Source organism: Poecilia latipinna, unplaced genomic scaffold, assembly GCF_001443285.1.
Source record: "Poecilia latipinna isolate Pla-1442-1.1 unplaced genomic scaffold, P_latipinna-1.0 Scaffold657, whole genome shotgun sequence".
Taxonomy (NCBI): Eukaryota; Metazoa; Chordata; class Actinopteri; order Cyprinodontiformes; family Poeciliidae; genus Poecilia; species Poecilia latipinna.
Window position 1 is genome coordinate 86,750 of NW_015113273.1, and position 12,260 is coordinate 99,009.

Genomic DNA, 12,260 nt, shown 5'->3' on the forward strand with positions numbered 1-12,260 from the left:
CCTGCTGGCCTGAACAGGAAGAAGGCGTTGAATGAAGCAGGAACTCACTAACACCCTCAGAGGGGTGAAAGGTTCATGTAGGACAGGCTGTAGGGCAGCGCTCTCCTGCTTTATCAGACACATCTAATTTCCTCCTGTTTTGTCTGACTGCCAGTCCTGGGTTCAGACTCCAGCTCTCTGTCCTCCCACTGCAGGGCCGGGTGAGCTGCACCGGCAGGATGATGGTCCAGGCGGTGAACCAGCGCGGCCGCAGCCCACGGATGGCTCCAGGTCACATGCGCAGGTGAGGATCCACCGCCAGGCTGCTTGTTTTTTCTCTTCTACTAAAGGGGGAAGGGGAGAATTAGTGGCTTTTGTTTAATCAGCTGTTGACTCGACTAATCTGTTTCATTTTAAAAGTCAAGTGCAACCAATCAAGATCAAAACCACAATCGATGGAAATAAAGGGCGGTGTAAACGTTTGAGAAAATAACAGACAAATGTACAACTATACATGATATTTGAACATTTTCTCAATTATTTATCTCTGCAAAAGACTTGTGGGTGGACACGTGGGTAAGAAGTGGAAGTAGAAAGGACAAAAATGTGAAAACTTACAGATATGTCGGTAAATTTGGCGTTCACTGAAATATATTGCAAAAGACACAATCCAGAACTGCATTCTGGGAGTTGTAGGCAGAATAAAGGCTTTAGCCACTCAATCTTTAGAGGCTAGCTAAGCAAGGGAGGTAGCGTCAACTCACTCAGGCTTTGGTTACCTAGCAACAACCTGTTGGGTCACTAGTGCAGCAGCAGTTTCATGTTTCACCACTCTTCCTCAAAACTACTTAAAAATAAAAAAAACAAAAGAAATGAGATCTGGATGCAGCAGGAAAGGTCACCAGTTTGGCAGTATTTCCGATATTTAAAAGAAATAAACTAACCAATGTAACTATCGACGGAAACGCTTCTATTGTGATACGTTTTTCAGCCATTCGGTTCCAACGTTCAAAAGGGCAAACAAAACAAAACCTGTACTTTTTTTTTTTTTAAGTAACAACATGTACATCCAGCTGCTGGCTGGCACGCCTGCAGCTGCAGCCCCTCACATTTCATCTCTGCACAGATTGAGGCCAGAAAAGCTTCCAGGAGACTCATATTTACACAAGTGTTTGCCATGAACTGAAATCACACTCTGTTCTTTGTTTAACTGTTCATTCAAAGAAAATCAGAGTGTTAATGAGAGGGAACACATGTTTGTTCTGACCTTGTATACACCGTGTGTACTCATGCAAGGCTGGATAGTAAAAGATGATCACAGAGGCTGCGGACATAAAAACCACCTGTGAGCTGTTATCACCATGGACACGCCCCGATTAGATAACAGCGCCACCTTGTTTTGGGTGAGGAGAGAGATCGAGATAACAATCGGTGCCTGAATGGCCGTTTTTTTTTTTTTTTCCATTTAGTTGTTTTGAGTTTTTCTTTTATGTACAGCCCTGCTTCAGGTGCAGGTGGGTCGGTGAGGTCACAGAGGATTCAGAGGAACACCTGTGGGTGCAGAGATCACAAACAGGAAGAGGGTTGGTGTCAGATCTGACAGGGGAGGAGAGCGCACATAGCTTTATTAAAGTAATTGTTCTGGTTTGACGGAGTTTTTCCTTTCAGAAGTCAAACATTTTCAATTTAAGAGCAAATTTCCTACAAAATTTCTACAAAATTCACGTCTCACTGTAAAAAATATTGTTTGCTAACAAAATGTTTTGTTTCCCCTTTAAGCTGGTTCTGTGGTGAACATTTACACAGATATTTTCTGCTTCTTGCTTAATCCTGTTTTACTTAAACCTCTAAGTAACTCCCTTGTTTTAAGAGGGCAGAGAAAATTATTTAGCAGGAAGAAAAAAAACCCTAATCAAAAGCACAGATTTCATCCACTTCAAGAGCAAGCCGTTTAACTGGAAGAACAAATTTGTAAGGAAGATTTTAAGTTTTGAGCAGGACAGATTTTAAAAAAAATCATACACTCCATCAATTCCCCCCAGATGTAGAGCTTAAAGAGTTTTCTCTGTAAGTTTATAATTCATTAGGTAAAAACTTTGTTCTTCAATTAAATAGGGCTGAAACAATTAAAGGGAGTAATTGTGATTAATCGATTATTGAATTAAACGTCAACCAATTTAGCAATCAGTTAATCTGTAGTGTGCAGCCTGAAGAGAAGGACATTTGCTGCAAGAACAACATATTCAGAGCAGTAATTAAAATAAAACTCTACAAAAAAGATCTCTATTTTGCATTTAAGATAAGAAAAACTCTTTCTCTGTAAATATGTTCTACTTAGAACTTCTCAAGTCACATAGTTTTAACTTCCCCTGGTTGAAACTGCAGAAAATCTAAATAATCTCCCAATATTTATATAATTGCTGTCCAATTATTATCATGTTTAACAAACAACTATCCAACAGATCAATCTTGAACTGTACTGATGTTAAGTTGAGCAGAAGAGGTTGAGCTTTTCATATGTTGTTAAAAATATTTAATTTGCAACAGTTGATAAATAAAATAAGCTTTACAGGTTAAATTAAAAGGGGCAGAATGTGCCGATTTCTTATATTTTATTAATCAACTAATTGTCAAAATAATCAATTACTAAAATGATAAATGAACTTTAGAACTTCTACTCCTGAACTCAATCCAATGCAAAAAAAGCTTGAGTAGCTTAGTTTGATGTTTACTCCCTAGCAGAGCATCGTTTATTAACATCAGGAAAATCTGTGCTCTGCTGCAGTTTGCGTCTCTGTTCAGTTCAAAAGTTGGTGCCACTCTCTTGGGTTTAAACCGCCCGCCCAAAAATAACTTCACTCCCTCATCCGTACTCACTGCTGTCCTCTGCGTCACCCCCAGGCCCCGATCACGGTCCAGAGACAGCGGTGACGAGAACGACAACATCCAAGAGCGTCACTTCCGCCCTCACTTCCTGCAGGCGCCTGGTGACCTCATCGTCCAGGAGGGCCGCCTGTGCCGGATGGACTGCAAGGTGAGGACACACCCCTGGCTCTAGCGGCCCCAGCCTGGAGGAAAGAAGGTCAGAGCAGTTCGTTGCTGCTGCTGCTTCATCCAATCAGCTCCTGATAGAAACCATCTGGCCCATCAATTGGTCAATGCATTTCTTTTCAGTTTTGTTGTAGACGCCCCTCACACCACCATGCTGATCTATTCTTATGTCATTTTAATTCAGTCCTTTGTTACCTGGCAACGTGTAGAAATACAATAAAGAAACAGGGATCATTTATTTAACCTCCTGTGATTTAAAAATAAAAAGTCTCCATCTGCATCGACCACCTGCGCAGGATGGGCCACAAAAGGCCCCCGGACCGCACTTTGAACACCCCTGTTCTATATTAAAATGAAGCGCACAGGATCCTCTAAAATAACAGAGAATGACTGGGGAAGAAAAAAAACCCCAACTCCAAACCAACTGGAATATGATAATCATAGTAATACAGAAAGCGTTTTCAGATCCACCCTTTAATTCAATGTCTGGATGGCTCAGAGGGAGGCTCCATGTCAGCGCTGCCAAAAAAACATTTCCACACTTTTTCCTTCATTTACTTGATTTAGTCTGTACGAAACAAGGAAAACTGGCTCAAAGGAGACATTTGCTTTCTTATGAATGTCTCACCATAAATGGAGAGAATGCAAAGATGGAAGCCCTGAAGGACCGAGTCCAATTTCTGCTCGCAATTTTCCCTGCTCTTTTACCTCCTTGCAACATTTACAAACTACTTAAAGCTGCTTCATGTAATAAAATAAAACAGACCCACAATTAACTCGCTATAAAAAGACGGTCTTTTTATGCCTGTAAAAAAAAACTGCTTTCCATTTTTTCTTGGTCTGTGTATTTACAGCGAAGATTTATCTCCAAGTCCGGTGCGGGGAAAAAAAAAAGACCAGGCGGACTTCCGGACCCATCCGAAGGAGTTTACACGGCTAAAACTAAATCTTACCAAGAGCTTTGGGTCTCAGTTCCAGTGTTAATATCTTATCACACTTGAAATCAGGCAAAACTAAATTGCAATTAACTTTTCAGCCAAGTATAGCAGCTTGTTTTAAGTTAATGATTCCTCAAGATTGATTAAAAAGGACATAGTTTTAGTGGTAGATCTTAGTTCACGTTAGGTAAGCCTTGGCTTAACTTTTTTTTTTTTTTTTTTTTTTCAAATTAAGGGTTTGTAAAGTGGTTTTTTGCTTTTATTCTTCGTGTAATGTTAATTTACCAAAATAAAATGAAACTCAACTGAAAAATGTCTCATTATAAGTGATATAATCTCCCTGTGGAACCGGTATTTTTCCATCAATATAAAGGAATTATTTACTTAGAACAAGCTCCAACATCTTGGTGAGAAGTTACTTTTAAGTTGGTTTTGTCTTACTTTGAGAGTACTGAGATATTTGCTCTCAAAACTAAATTTAAAAAATTCTTGGGAAGATTTTCCTTTTGCAGTGTAGTCCACATCCCTTTGTGATTTCCACCAACTCCTCTGCTGACCTGGAATTTCAGCGGAGGCGTTTGGGAACGGTGAATGTTCCAGGTGGGCCAGGGTGCAGCCAGGTGTTGGGTTTCTCACCCAGATTTAGTCCTTTGTGTGGCTTGTTCCCATGACGAAGCATGCAGGCGACCGGGCTCTGTCAGATAAACACAACAGAGATAAACCAAACACTGCTGTCTTCGTCGTCCCTATAAACACACAGAGAACGAATGCGGCTGACGCACTCCGTTCTCCAAGGAAAACAAGCAAAAGAATGCAGGCCTTGAAATTCTCTTCCACACATTCACCGCGGTACGACAGCTTTTTAACGCTTCCTTCCACCCGCAGGTGAGTGGCCTGCCGACCCCCGACCTCATCTGGCAGCTGAACGGACACACCATCCGTCCCGACTCGTCCCACAAGATGCTGGTGAGGGAGAACGGGGTGCACTCTCTGGTCATCGAGCCGGTGACCAGCCGCGACGCTGGCATTTACACCTGCATCGCCAGCAACCGGGCCGGCCAGAACTCCTTCAACCTGGAGCTCATCGTTGCGGGTGAGTTTAGAATGCCGCGCGGGCGATGGTCGCAGGGCGTGGTTTTACCGTCGCCTTGGTAACGACGACTCTCTTGACAGCTAAAGAGATGCACAAGGCGCCCTCGTTTGTGGAGAAGCTGCAGAACACGAGCGTGGCGGAGGGCCACCCCGTGCGGCTGGAGTGCCGCGTCACGGGCGTTCCTCACCCGCAGATCTTCTGGAAGAGGGAGAACGAGTCCTTCACTCACAACACAGACAGAATCAGGTACCGGTCTGCAGTTCTTGCTTTGTGAGAACGATTCGTCTTCGCAACGTTTTCCACATTTTGTCACATGACAGCCACTGAGTGTGATGTGTTTTAGTTGGATTTTATATGGGATTTATTATGATGGACAGAAATGGAAGGAGGAGGAAATATGCTACCCTGTTTTTGCCATGGGAGCCTGAAACGTTTGCTTTGGACTTTTCAGAACCACATTTACAATTACAGCTATGTGTCTGTTAGGGAACGCATCGTCCAGCTTTGCAGATGGAGATTAAAAATTATGCACATTTTCTGCAAAACATACCCAAGTCAGATTTGATGGAGATCATCCATCTGGGCAAGTTTTCTTAAATTAAGGTCTGGACTTTGACTGGGCCATTCCAACCGTTTTCAGTGTAAAAGAGGCCGAATACAAATGTGTGCAACACTTTGGATTTTTATCAAGTTTGAAAATGTTTTGGATGGTTCATTGCATTAAATCCCAGTAAAATGTCTGCGGTTTGAGGGTTAGAAGTAAATTTGTATCAGTAACACTGATGCTCCTTCCCAGCATGCACCAGGACAACTGCGGCTACCTATGCATGATAATCCAGCCAGCTCTGAAGGAAGACGCCGGGTGGTACACTGTGTCGGCCAAGAACGACGCCGGCATCGTTTCCAGCACCGCACGCCTCGACGTTCACAGTAGGACCAAACCGCCTGCAGAGTTGCACGTTTCCTCCCACACACTTTGCCGCTGGTTTCTCTGACTCTCCGTTTCCCCCTCCTCAGCTCAGTGGCAGCAGCCGAACCTCCCGAAGCCCAAGAAGGTCCGGCCCTCAGCCAGCCGCTACGCCGCGCTGACGGAGAGGGGGCTGGACGTGAAGGCGGCCTTCTTTCCCGACTCCAGCCCGCTCCCGCCCGGCGGTCTGGTGGAAAGCGACGACCTGTAAATGCGCAGAGATTTTTGACTCCAACCCCCTCCCACCCGTGAAGGCTGCCCTCGACCCCCCCAAACACTCCTGAGACATAAACAGAGAGGCAGGGGGCAGACTGAACTCTAGTCCACCACCGAACTGCAGAGAGGGGGCGGGTGCAGCTTTGGTTTCCTTCTTATAAACCCTTTATAGTAAAGAAATTAAGGTGACTTGGAAGGTGATTGAAGTGCTTATGATGAGAGAAGAGAGTTAAAGTGCCTCTTAAAGTGCAACACAGATTCACTACGCATGCACACGTCCGATACCTGCAGTAATGGATCTGAGTGGCCAGAATGTAAAGGGACAGGAAGAGGTGAACTCTTCCATGCTGAATGTTGAAGGTGTGGAATGACGAAGGTTTGAGGTTAAGGTGAGGAGGATGTACGTGGAAGAGCAGGTGTACAGTGGGATGAGAGTAAAACGCTTTAAAGATGGTTCATTTAGTCGATTTTCCTCCACTTTGGAGGTTCATCTTTCCTAGCCGTGTGGAATGTAATGTTCTGACTCATGACAGGTTTCAGTGTAGCTCTCCTGCGCAGCACAGATCACATTATTTTATTCTATTTACCTTCCCAACCAGCCTATCTTAAATTATACCTTCAAAAAAAATTAAGTTTTATAAACGTACTGCCTTAAATCACTTCCATTAAACACCTTTTCTTTGCATGTTCTTTTCAGACACCTGTATAGTGCCAAACAGCTTTTACATGGATGTATAAAACACAACTTCTTGCAGTATTCAGGGGTAATAAACACTCAAAATAATAAAAAAAGGAAATTAAAATATATTTATATCTATCATTTTGTCTCTGTTTAGACGTCTCTCTTGTATTAGCTGACATTAAAGTGCTGGCACCTTTCTACGCCAATCAGTGCCTGTATACAGACTGTTCTCCTGATCTCATTTTAGCTCATGAACTGTAATAAAATTCCACATCTGAAGAAAGTGAAATGTTTTTATAAACCGGCGGTCCTCATTATCGAAATATTTTTAGAAGGTCCATTTCGTAGGCTGTGTAAAAGCTAAAATTAGCTAAAATGATGTCAATATGTGGGCTATAACTAGCAAGTTGGCTAAAACTAAACTGCTAAACGGATTGGGTCAACGATAATCAACATGGTACATGTAGCCCAAGTGCTATTGATAGCATTTGAGCTAATTCTGGTCATTTTCATGCAACAAACAGAAACTATCTGCTGTTTTAAGCTGTTTAGGCTTCGACACAAACCTGGAACCTGCATAACCGCTCAGCATCGCAACCCGATTTGGGTCCGACCGATACGCACACTTTAGCAGGTCCCTCCTAAATTTCTTCAACGTCAGACATAATAAGCACAATGAAGACCAAGGGACAAAGCAAACAACTGTCTTTGAAAAGTATAAAATACAAAAGGGTTGTACGTTTTGCATTGAACTGCAAACATTGAGAGCAGGAGGACAAAAACAACTAAAGTTGCCCATTCATTCGACTTTTTAAACAATTCTTTTTAATGGTAGAGATGAACCTAGCATCTTCTTACTACTGGACATGACGGTCACCTCCGTCGTCCCTGCAGGTCCGAAGTTGTAACCAAACACAGAAAACATTCCCCGATCTAAAAATACCACCCCCACCTCTAATTTCCTCCAGCTGCAGCCCAAAGGGCCTCGTTCCCGGACAGGCCCCCACCAGAGGTGGGATCAGGAGGGCGATGGTGTTGGTGGGGGACCCAGGGGGTAACGTGCTGGGGGAATCTCCCGAGGGAGGTGGGGAAAAACAAAACATGAGCGCTGGAACCAGCAGAGAGCGTTTGACAGTCATGGAAAATGAGCTGCAGCGTTAAATCTGGTGTTTAAATTTAGGACCCCGGGGCACAGAGGTCTGGACAGGGCCAGACACTTTGGAGTCAGCAGCGTTAGTCATAACACACACACACACACACACACACACACACAATGCGGCTCAGTGACTCAGCAGGACAGCTCTCTGAAGGCAGATGAGGGATTTCATCTTCTAACTCGGCCTCATCTCCGTCCATACTAGCATAAAGCCGTCGCTCATCATTAGCATCCTCGCTTAAACAAGACATCCAGAACTGAACGGCTTTCCTTCCTTCTGCACCAGTGATGTCACTCCCTACATGGCCAGCTGCAGTCCCCCGTCCACCACCAGCACCTGTCCTGTAACGTACGAAGAGTCCAACAGGAAGAGGACGGCAGTGGCTGCCTCCTCTGGCGTGCCAAACCTCCCCAGTGGGATGGCTCGAGCTCTGGCCTCCTCCTGGAGCCCCGCGGTCATGTCAGTGTGGATGAAGCCTAAAACAGAGAGAGGAAAGAGTTGACTGAAAACAGAAAAAGAAAGGTGGTGACGTATGAAGACTGCGTGCCCACGCCGTACCTGGAGCTAACAGGTTAACCCGGATGTTGCGTGAAGCCACTTCTTTGGCTAGCGAGCGAGTGAATCCTTCTAAACCAGCTTTACTGGCGCCGTACGCACACTGGCCGGAGTTTCCCTTCAGGCCCACCACAGAGCCTGAAAACACGGCTCCGTTAAGGCAACCTGGTATGATGGGAACGCGTGCAAACACTGCTGCTTGTTCCACAAACGATTCAAATCAAATTACTTCAGTGATCTCTTAACATGTTCCTTTAAAAGAAAAATGTAATTAAGGGAATTTTAGAGGTTAAAACTTGAGGTTTTCTTGGGAATTACCCCGTCTGAACTCAGTAAACTCGTAAAATAATTTACAATATAAATTAAAAAAAAAAAAAAAGAAGAAAAAAAAAATCCAATTTAATGCTATTCTATGAATTCCATCTATGAGGTAAACAATGTGACTCTGCTGCCTCCTGGTGTCTAAACTGCTAACCTACAGCTAATGCAGAAGCTCTGAAGCAGACCTATGTTAACGATGGCAGCCCCCGGGGTCCGCAGCATGCTGCGCAGTGCGGCCCTGCAGGTCAGCATGGGGCCCAGCAGGTTGGTGTGGAGCACCGCCACCATGTCTTCAGGCTTCGTCCTCAGTAGCAGAGCATCCCTGATGACAGGATCATAAATATTCATACAGCGCCCCGCACAGTCACTACCGTCCTGAAGCTTAAAAATCTTTTACATAAATTAATCTTCTTGGGTGTGCCTTAATCTAATGCTGAATAAAATATATATTTGGTACTTTGTATAACCACCATTGTGTAACAATACAGTAAGTTTTCCAGTAACATTTAGCAAACAGAGACAGATATTTTTATCCTCTAAATAATTTTCTCAGAAGCGCTGCACTCTTTAACAGAACTCAGATTTTCTAAAAGATTCAAATCCGGGTCCCAATATTTTAATAATAATAACGATAACTTTATTTATAAACTGATTCCAAACAAAGTACTTAACATTTACAAGGAGTTAAACAAAAAATCCCTACAATAAAACAAAACAGTTTAAAGACATAAAACACCACAATAGCTATAAAACATCTTGTTTCTGGTGAAGCACTTCTGTGTTCATTTGGTCTTTTTTATTATTATTAACATGTTGATAGTTAATGGAAACCAGGACCACAGCACCACTGTTCCTCCACCGTGCTCATCTGGGGCGTCAGCGGCTTTTTCACATTCCCCTCCTGTGTTTCACACTAAACACACTTGGAGTTTTTGCAGCCAAAAAGTTTAACATTAGCTAAGCCTGGCTAAATCTAAAATAACTTAAGCATAAATTAAGAAATACTTAAGTTATATTTATTTTACTGGAATTTTTGTTCTCCAAAATGTACTGACATTAAAAGTTGGATTATTATTTAAAAACAAAACAACAACAACAACAACAAAAAACAGTGTGAATATGCTACAATAAAAATACATTTCTCTTAAGGTTTTCAGCACATCAGTTATCAAGTTGGGTCTACAGACCAGAATATATTAATACTTCTAGAAGTGCAGCTGAGATTTCTACTCTGCTGCCCACCTGTTGATTCCAGCAGCGTTCACTAGGTAAGCCATGTCTCCACAGGTCTTCTGGATAGTTTCAAAGGTTTCCTGCACCTGTTCCTCCTTAGAGACGTCACAGCTGAAGGCCCTGTGGTCAGCTAAGGAGGACACACACACACACACACACAACATTTGTGAGTGAGCAAGCCGATGCATTGTTACAGTCTGTTCTTAACCAAATGACCAAACTTCAACTTTTCCATTTAAACTCAGCGAACGGCAGCACAAAGAATCAACTCGAAATCTGTCCTGTTTTTGTCCATTCACTTCAAGTATAATTCAGATAAACACAAAGGTGTCTGTCTATCTTTAAGTGCCAGAGAAGTAGATATGGGAGGACTTGTATCACCACTGCGTCTTTGCCTCCTCTGCAAATGAAAGCAAAGTTCTTCATCCTGATAACATGTTCATGAATTAACAGCACCTCCGTGTAGAGAAGCCACAGCAGCCTCGGCTGCCTCCTGGTTCCTGGAGACCACTGCTACCCTGCAGCCCCTCTCTGCCAGCAGGCGGGCCACAGCCTCCCCAATCCCCCTGGAGCCTCCGCAGACCACCGCCAGCCTGGACATGACCCTGCTGGGGAGGACACAGTCCCACCCGAACAGTTGGAGGAAAAACTAAAAACAGCCAAGTAGCCTGGGATTATTCATCTCTGTGAGATGAAGTGCATGTTACACGTACAACTGGTTCTTACCTTATTTCGTTCTGTTAAACCTCAGTTGCCTTGACTGGCTTAGTAAAGCGAGACTAGCAGGATTCTGAATATACAGACGCCGCCATGTTTCCGAGCCTATATATGTGTTGCTAAGCACCAGCCAACAGAGGGCGCTGTGGACCCACTGAAAACAGACACCGGTTGAAAATGTCGCTTTCCTCCACAAGATTGTTTCAAGTAATATTTTCGGTAAGTGTTATAAAGCCAGAATGTTTTAACTGAGTCACAATTTTCGAAGAAGTATATAAAAGGCGGAAGTAAAACTTTAGAGAAAGCATGTTCAGTAGTTGTCTAAAATGGGGTTCAGTTTCCTACTGAATTTCTTATTTTCAATCATAAGACTTAACACAAAATATGTACATCAAATTTTACTGTAAAAACGAAATATTTTTTTTATTCTACAATTTCTTTAAAAATATTCCCAAACCTACAACAGACCAGAAGGCCAGAAGAAGGGGGGAGGGAGGAGGAACCAGCAGGTCAACAACTTCAAACTCACATCCACAGCTGCAATGGAATGATCAAGACCAAAGTAAACATTTGTGCTAAAGTGGCCTAGTTCAAGTCCAGAACAAAATACTATTGAGAATCTGTTGCAAGACTTGTAAGTCAATGTGAACAGACTCTCTGCACTTAAGATATTTAGTGCAAAGAAACATTTCAGTCTTTAAAAGTGCAATGCAATAAAAAATGCTCATCATAGGAGGAGAAAGAAAGCAAAAGACTGCATTGCAGAAAAATGAGTAATGGCAGGAATGGGTGGCCTTGTCCCACACCTGAACATCACACTGCTTCTCTGCAAGATTTATCTGCTGAGGTTAAACAATATTCACACGTAGCGCACACCTCTGGCCCCCCGGGGTCCTGTGAATCATATCCTCCCTGCAGCAGAAATCGGCGTGCTTTAAACGTCCCAGCTCCTTAACACGGTGTTCCTGACTGTAGTCTAGCTGTAGAGCCAGATTGGATTTGTATTCAGATCACCTCCCGAACACATTACTCCTCTCTGTCACACCTTGGTGATCCAGTGATCCTTGCCAGCAGAGCTGTGTACTTTTCTAACGCACAAACACTCCTAGGAAAAGAAAAAAAAAAAAGTTTTCATTGATTTTCTGAAAGTGTTTTCCAGAAGTACCATCTGTTCGTCCTTCACAAACAAAATCTGAACAGGAACAACCTGATGCTGAGCTCCTGAACTACATTCAGTCCTCAAAAGCTATTTTTGAACCACCTACTGTACCGTGACTTCTATTTTTAAACACATCCCAACCCTCCATGCACGCACCAAGTGGAACAGAAAATTATGCAAATGCACACTGCA

General features: G+C 43.3%; 2 protein-coding genes and 1 long non-coding RNA gene across 9 annotated transcripts in view; 1 reads left to right on the plus strand and 2 right to left on the minus strand.

Annotated features, from left to right (window-relative positions):
- palld (palladin, cytoskeletal associated protein) overlaps positions 1 to 6,675 on the plus strand; it is an 82,643-nt gene extending 75,968 nt beyond the window's left edge. For all 6 annotated transcript variants that reach the window (XM_015043924.1, XM_015043931.1, XM_015043927.1 and 3 more), the window contains 6 exons: positions 195 to 283; positions 2,881 to 3,013; positions 4,854 to 5,061; positions 5,142 to 5,307; positions 5,858 to 5,991; positions 6,079 to 6,675. In XM_015043924.1, coding sequence (XP_014899410.1) covers positions 195 to 283; positions 2,881 to 3,013; positions 4,854 to 5,061; positions 5,142 to 5,307; positions 5,858 to 5,991; positions 6,079 to 6,239 — 891 coding nt within the window. In that variant the 3' untranslated portion in view covers positions 6,240 to 6,675. The remainder of the gene's footprint in view (positions 1 to 194; positions 284 to 2,880; positions 3,014 to 4,853; positions 5,062 to 5,141; positions 5,308 to 5,857; positions 5,992 to 6,078) is intronic.
- LOC106954444 (uncharacterized) lies at positions 1,018 to 2,938 on the minus strand. Its single transcript, XR_001426369.1, has 2 exons — positions 2,857 to 2,938; positions 1,018 to 1,530 (listed from the first exon to the last, which is right to left on the minus strand). It is a non-coding gene; the product is annotated as an uncharacterized LOC106954444 (long non-coding RNA).
- A 939-nt stretch (positions 6,676 to 7,614) lies between the features above and the next one.
- On the minus strand, positions 7,615 to 11,072 carry cbr4 (carbonyl reductase 4). Of its 2 annotated transcripts, none has more exons than XM_015043933.1 (6): positions 10,919 to 11,072; positions 10,649 to 10,800; positions 10,202 to 10,322; positions 9,145 to 9,281; positions 8,642 to 8,776; positions 7,615 to 8,559 (listed from the first exon to the last, which is right to left on the minus strand). In XM_015043933.1, exons 2-6 carry the CDS (start codon positions 10,791 to 10,793, stop codon positions 8,381 to 8,383), a joined length of 717 nt encoding a protein of 238 aa, XP_014899419.1. In that variant the 5' UTR covers positions 10,794 to 10,800; positions 10,919 to 11,072; the 3' UTR covers positions 7,615 to 8,380. The 2 variants fall into 2 exon arrangements, with proteins under 2 accessions (XP_014899419.1, XP_014899418.1); XM_015043932.1 differs by having other exon boundaries at positions 10,649 to 10,841; positions 10,919 to 11,069.
- Positions 11,073 to 12,260: the final 1,188 nt, after the last annotated feature.

What these genes read in the sequence shown, in the direction of transcription:
- cbr4 (XM_015043933.1), bottom strand. Translation starts at nt 10,793, where the DNA reads ATGTCCAGGCTGGCGGTGGTCTGCGGAGGCTCCAGGGGGATTGGGGAG. An exon ending in AACGCTGCTGGAATCAACAG is followed by an intron (nt 9,282 to 10,201) that starts GTGGGCAGCAGA and finishes TCCTGTCATCAG; the next exon opens with GGATGCTCTGCTACTGAGGA. An exon ending in GGCTGCCATCGTTAACATAG is followed by an intron (nt 8,777 to 9,144) that starts GTCTGCTTCAGA and finishes CCGTGTTTTCAG; the next exon opens with GCTCTGTGGTGGGCCTGAAG.